Consider the following 6,000-nt stretch of genomic DNA (forward strand, 5'->3'; position numbering starts at 1 on the left):
ACTGAGAGCACCTTTTCCCAGTGCACTGGGCCAGACACTGGAAGAGAAAATAAAAATAAAGAAAAATGGAAAAGGCCTATCAACCCATGGTCTTTGCTCTCAGTCTCTGGCTGGCTTTAACTCAGATATTTATTGTCTGTAATTATACCCAACCTCTGCATTTATATCTATGCTTGTACTAAATCTTGGTCAGGTTCAGTTCAGTTATTTCTGTGGCAGAGCAATGTGTTAGAAATGTCATTTTTCCACTGCTGTTAGAGGAGTTGAGAGTGGAATGAAAGCAGCACTGAAAATCTGGGATCACCCACAGGCTCTTTGGAGCCTTGGACAGTTTCCACAGCCATTCCCTGAATTTCTTTTACAAAACAAACAATCTCCACCCAAGGAGCACGCTGTAAAGTTTGTTGGAAAAGCCCAAAACTCTTTGAGACTGTTGTGAGGGCGTTGCAGGAGTGTGGTGGGTTTGGTTCTGCACACAAACAGCTCCTTGAGGGAGGTGCTCAGTGGCACAGGGATCCCAAGGGATGGGATCTTGCTGCTGATGTCCCTGAGGGAGCTCCAGGGGGTGAGTGGGGAGCTGAGGGTTGCAGGGCTGAGCTGGGTTTGTGCCACAGCAGCAGCTGAGCCTGGACTTGCTGCCAGGCTCAGCTCTGGAGTTTTGCAGTCCTGCAGTGTTTTTAACTGCTCCATTTCCTCTTGATTGCAGGCTAATCTAGATGAAAGCCAGATGAGTTCACCTACATTCCTTAGAGCTTTAATGACAGCAGTTTGTAAAGCAGCTATTATAGGTGAGTAACTTGCAGTGTAAACACCACACAAACCAAACCTGCAAAGAGTTATTTGGTATTTTTGAGGTTTATATCACATTTCCCTGGCCAAGGCTGTATTTTGTCACACACTAAGGCTTTTCCATCATTTGGGATTGTGCCTGAGAGTAGGGTGTCCCTTCCCTTCTTTGCTGGGTATGGTGTTCCTGAGGTGCCCCTGGTGTGAGCAGGGGTCTCAGACAGCTCTGGGTAGTGCCAGGTTGTTCATTGATTTTCTTAATGAAGGTGGAAATGACTGAGATCACCATCCAGGCAATGAACATTTCCACTCCTGTGCCAGCAAAGATGTGTGGGCAGCCAGTGTGGGCAGTGGGAGAGAAGCCAGGCTGGGGCTCAGGCTTGTGAGAGTTTTATATCCAAAGTTTCACTTTTGGAAAGATGGTTTCTGTGCATTTTCCAGCTGGAAGCACAGGGAAGGAAAGGCTCCCAAGCCAGACATGTGAGCCTCAAGCCCTCAGTGGGGGTTGAGTAAAGCACTGCAGGCAGAAACATCTGCTCAGTTCACTTGGTTTTCTTTAACTTTACTGTTGGCATCTGGCACAGCAAAAAGTGGTGCTTGTAAAGGGTCTGGTTCTGCTCTGAGCTGTGATTTAGGGGAGGACAGGCTGGATTCCACCAGTGAGGGAGGGGAGGGACAGCCCAGCTCCTTCCTCTCTCTGGGAACACAGCCTTGCTCGTGCCACCTAGTGTTAACAGAGACACGACACAGGACTTCATTTCCAAGGCTGTTGTGTAAGGAAAATCATCCTCTGGTTCAAATTTTGGCCTTGCCTCTGAGTTTTTTTTTTCTTTTGTTTTCAAAATATCACTTAATTGGGTTGCATGATCTACTTGAAAGCTGCTGAATAATTTGTTCTTGTGGCTGATGGACTTCTAATGCGTATTTTAATACATTTACTATTTCCTATATCATGTGCAAATTATGATTTCTGTTTCTGCCCTGGTATTTTTAGAAAAAAAATTTCTAAAAACCTTTTTAATGCAGTTGCCTCTGGAGACACCATTTGCACTGCAAAGTGAGGTTGTGCTGCTGCTGCTTGTGTTAGAGCTGGGGTCACTGCAGGCAGTGAATGTGGGGAGCTGTAAGGACCAAGACTTCCAGAAACAGCCATTAATCAAAAATACTTGCTGTTTCTTCTCATCCTCCTTTTCTCTCCACTCCAAACTGTGTTTGTGGTTGCTGTTTGCATTAGTAAAGGCAGTCAAAGAGCTGTCCCTGTTGCCATGTGGTAGCTGACCCTGCTTTCTCCTCCTCCCCTCAGCGGACTCTTCCAGCTTCCGAGTGGACACTGCTGTTATCAAACAGAGAGTGCCCATCCTGCTCAAGTACCTGGACTCAGACACAGAGAAGGAACTACAAGCACTTTATGCACTACAAGCATCAATAGTAAAACTTGATCAACCTCCTAGTAAGTGTTGCCTCTGTGCTGGGGATTTGAGCCTGGATAAGGGCAGGGGGGTTCTGTGGGAGATGGGAAGAGGATGAGGATGTATTTTCCTTACCTTTGTAGGTAGCTGATGAGAGAAGCTGGTGAGGGTGGGTTCAGCTTGTCCAGATCCCAGATTTTTAGAGCAGCTCAAGTTCCAAATGCTTGGCCAGAGGCTGGCTCTTCTTCTGGTTGTTCTGTGAGCAGCTACACAGAAGGAAGGACAAAGCTCTGTTGATAAAAAGAGAGCAAAAAAGAGCAGTAAAAAAATAATCTGCAGAGTTTTCAGTACCTGGGATGCAATGAGAACTGCATTGCTACTCCACAGATGTCTGTGGGCTTGGAGGGAATAAATGAGTTGGTCAACTGATGAGTTTTGTCCCAGAGATGCTACAGAAAACCCTTGTGGGACAAGAGGCAAGGGAGTAGCCAAAGAAGCAGGGATTCCCAGGGAATCTGCAGCACAAAATCCAGGAATGCCTCAAAACATCCAACATGATCATCCTTAGTGCCCTTTATGACATTAGTTGGGCATTATCTCTCCTGATGAGCCACAAAAATCCAGGGCTGGAGGGAATCCAGCCATGTGGTGCAGAGGAGATCCTGCTTGCAGGCAGTCTCTAGATAACATATTGATAACAGAATCCCACAGCTGCTTTCCCAGCTTCCCCTCTCCTCTGACAGTGTCAAGGGGTCAGTTTTCCCCCTCACCTGAGTGTGAGCAGCCAAAGCAATAACTGAGTGAGAGCTCTGTGTTTCCCTTGTCTCTCCCATCATCTCCCGTGCCAAGAGGTCGCGTTAATCCCTTTATGTGCAGCCAGGGCTGACAGATGTTGGTGCCTTTATCCCATTACTGCAGATTTGTTGCGGATGTTTTTCGATTGCCTGTATGACGAGGAGGTCATTTCAGAGGATGCCTTCTACAAGTGGGAGAGCAGCAAGGACCCGGCGGAGCAGAACGGGAAAGGAGTAGCGCTCAAATCCGTCACGGCGTTCTTCACGTGGCTACGGGAGGCCGAAGAGGAGTCAGAGGATAATTAAAACTTAAAAAAAAATACAGATTTAAAACAAACAAACAAAAAAAAAAAAAAGAAACAATTTAAGTATTTTTTTAAAAAGTTTCACGTCTTCGCCAATCACAGTGCAGCAAGGCCAATTCTCTCTCGCAGACCCCCCTTGCCCCACACACGCACGAGTGGGAGAGGTAAAACCCGATAAACACCGAGGTGATCATGGAGGCAAAAAGGTACTTGAAAACAAACCCACAAAAAGTAAACTTCAAACCTGAGGGCGGGAGCACTAAACCAAAATACATGTATTATTTATAGAAAATATTTTCTGTTTTAATCTTTTTCTTTTCTTTTTAAACAAGGACTCATACTTAGGAAAACACACAGCGAAACAAATCTGTTTAGCAAAAACAAGTTGAAAACTTTTAATTTATTATTTTAAGGACTGCAAATGCCAGTGTAATTTTTAAATTTGCAGTTTCTGTAAACAAATTGTATAATAGAACAAAAGCAAAGAAATAAATTTCCCTCCCCTTCATACGCACCTCAGTTTTGTTTCAAAGCATGATAAATCAACAAAACTTTGAAGGGGGTTGGGGTGAGCTAGATGAGGACAAGATCAATTTTTTTTTTATTGTCATCAGATTTTTCTGCCTGCCTCTCAGCTTGCTTCAGAAATTTAAAAAGAAAATAGTAATCAAACCATACATAACCTTGGATCGGAAGAAAAATGCATTTGAGAAAACCGCTGCGGACCAGAGTGCTCCGAAAATAACTCATTGAAAACCGTGCTACCCCGGGGAAAAAAGTACTAGTGATACTTTGAGAACCTTTAGAGCAACTTTAAGGCTTGTAAATACATAGAACAAATATTTAAAAAAAAAAAAAAAAAAAAAAAAGAAAGAAATTGACTCAATACTATTTCTTTTCACTTTCAAAATATAAAGAACAAAATAAAGACAAACATTGCAAGTTTAAAAGAAATTAAAACGACTTCTCCTTTGACAGCTGCTGAATGTGTGCACCATCCTGAGCGGTGCTGGCTTCCTTGGCATGCTGTAGGTCCTCGGGCCCAAATTGTGTAAATATAGTGTGTGTCTGTGTGTGACTACCAAAAATGAAGGGTGAGAGCAATTGTTAAAAAAAGGAAAATACAAAACAAGGGGATGCTGTTGTGCCGAGAAGGCCCCTGGCCAAGGAGCAGCCAGTGGTGGCTGCGGGGCCGAGCGGGAGCGGTTGGTTCCCGAGGCTGGGACATGGTGACCTCAGGGCGGACGTGCCCGAGCCCAGCTGGGTCTCTGTGACGTGGATCAGTGGGGACTGTGACCCTGGCAGCTCTGGAGGCCGCAGCTGTGAGAGCCGAGATCCGACAGCCCACGCCAGGAGGGTGCAGGATGGAGGAGCAGCGTTGCCCACCTGGCACTACCCAAGTGCCAACATGGCCAGGGCACAGCCACAGCCATGGGAGCCCTTCCCGTGCCCAGAGGGACCCAGGCTGCTGCTCCAGACCCAGCTGCTGCCACCCAAGATGACCTCACTGAGAGAATCACCTGCCATCAAGGACTCTGCAGTGTGGTTTGTGAACTGTGGGCCATGGACCGTGAGTAACCTGTGGAGCATTTGCTGGGGGTGTCTGCAGCACTGACTGCTCACATGATGCTGTCTTTTTCTTTCCAGCTGCTAAATCACTTCTTTAAAAAAAAAAAACAAAAACAACAACAAAAAGAAACAAAAAAAAAAAAAAAAAGGGAAGAAAGCCTACAAATACATTACTTTCCTAATCTTACTTTTACATGTAAACAATTGCTGTACTTGCCTGAGGATGTGATTTGATCACCACGGGGAAGGGAGGAGGTGCCTGGTTGTGGCCAGAGGGGAGAGGTCCATGAGACACTTTCCCTGTTAATGTTCCACCCCATGAATCTGAGCTAGAGAATCCATGGCCTAAAACACTAGAGCATTGTTTGGTTATTTTTTTTTTTTTTAGTAACAATAAAACACTTTTCTCTGATGTTTTGTTAAAAAAAAAGAAAAAAAAGAAAAAATATTCTCACCGTTACTGTATGCTCATGTATCTGCCTGTACCACATCCACGGCCTCGCCGTTGGGCCCAGAGGTTTGGATGGGCTCTGAAGGTCTCCAAAAGGTCTGTCCCCATGGAACCCCCACCCAGCAGGGCTCCAGGGGTGTCTGTCACAGCTTTGCAGAAGGTGGTGTGGGTGCTCTTCTTCCAAAAAGCTTTTTTTGAGCACATGGTGGTTTGTAGCAGTTAAAGAGTTGAATTAAATGGATGCCAGTTTGTATGGAAATGAGGGTAAATATTGCCAAGTTGGTGTGGGCAAATGATGGAATTCCTCTCAGGGTGGGCAGTGTCAGAGCCTGCTGGGAATGTGAGTGTGCAACAGCTGTGCAAAGACTGATTTCTCTCTCATTGCCTTGGATTGGAAAGGACAGACTTGCTGCAGAGCCTTTGAACAGCCCTGTGGATCCCTGAGTGTGTCAGGGCTGGGGAATCTGTCTGGGGAGCTGGAACCTTCTGGCTGAAAGAGTTGGAAAAGCACTGCCTGGAGGGAATGGGAATTGCCAGCAGGTGGGTACAGGTGAGGTGAGAAAATTTTTCCCCTTTTTGTTAGAGCATTTAATGATGTTCCAGGGGGTGAGAACTTACCCTATTAGTGTCTTGCAAAGGCCTGGAAGGGACTTCTCAGAGATTTTCACAAGAGGTTTTTCAGAATT

At 45.5% G+C, this 6,000-nt stretch overlaps 1 protein-coding gene across 2 annotated transcripts in view; it reads left to right on the forward strand.

The window, feature by feature from the left end:
- Positions 1-5,328, forward strand: part of EIF4G3 (eukaryotic translation initiation factor 4 gamma 3) — a 147,538-nt gene extending 142,210 nt beyond the window's left edge. For both annotated transcript variants that reach the window (XM_063176922.1, XM_063176923.1), the window contains 3 exons: positions 707-788; positions 2,090-2,236; positions 3,114-5,328. In XM_063176922.1, coding sequence (XP_063032992.1) covers positions 707-788; positions 2,090-2,236; positions 3,114-3,295 — 411 coding nt within the window. In that variant the 3' untranslated portion in view covers positions 3,296-5,328. The remainder of the gene's footprint in view (positions 1-706; positions 789-2,089; positions 2,237-3,113) is intronic.
- The last annotated feature ends 672 nt before the right edge of the window (positions 5,329-6,000 follow it).

The sequence above is a fragment of the Melospiza melodia genome, chromosome 26 (assembly GCF_035770615.1).
Source record: "Melospiza melodia melodia isolate bMelMel2 chromosome 26, bMelMel2.pri, whole genome shotgun sequence".
Lineage (NCBI taxonomy): Eukaryota > Metazoa > Chordata > Aves > Passeriformes > Passerellidae > Melospiza > Melospiza melodia.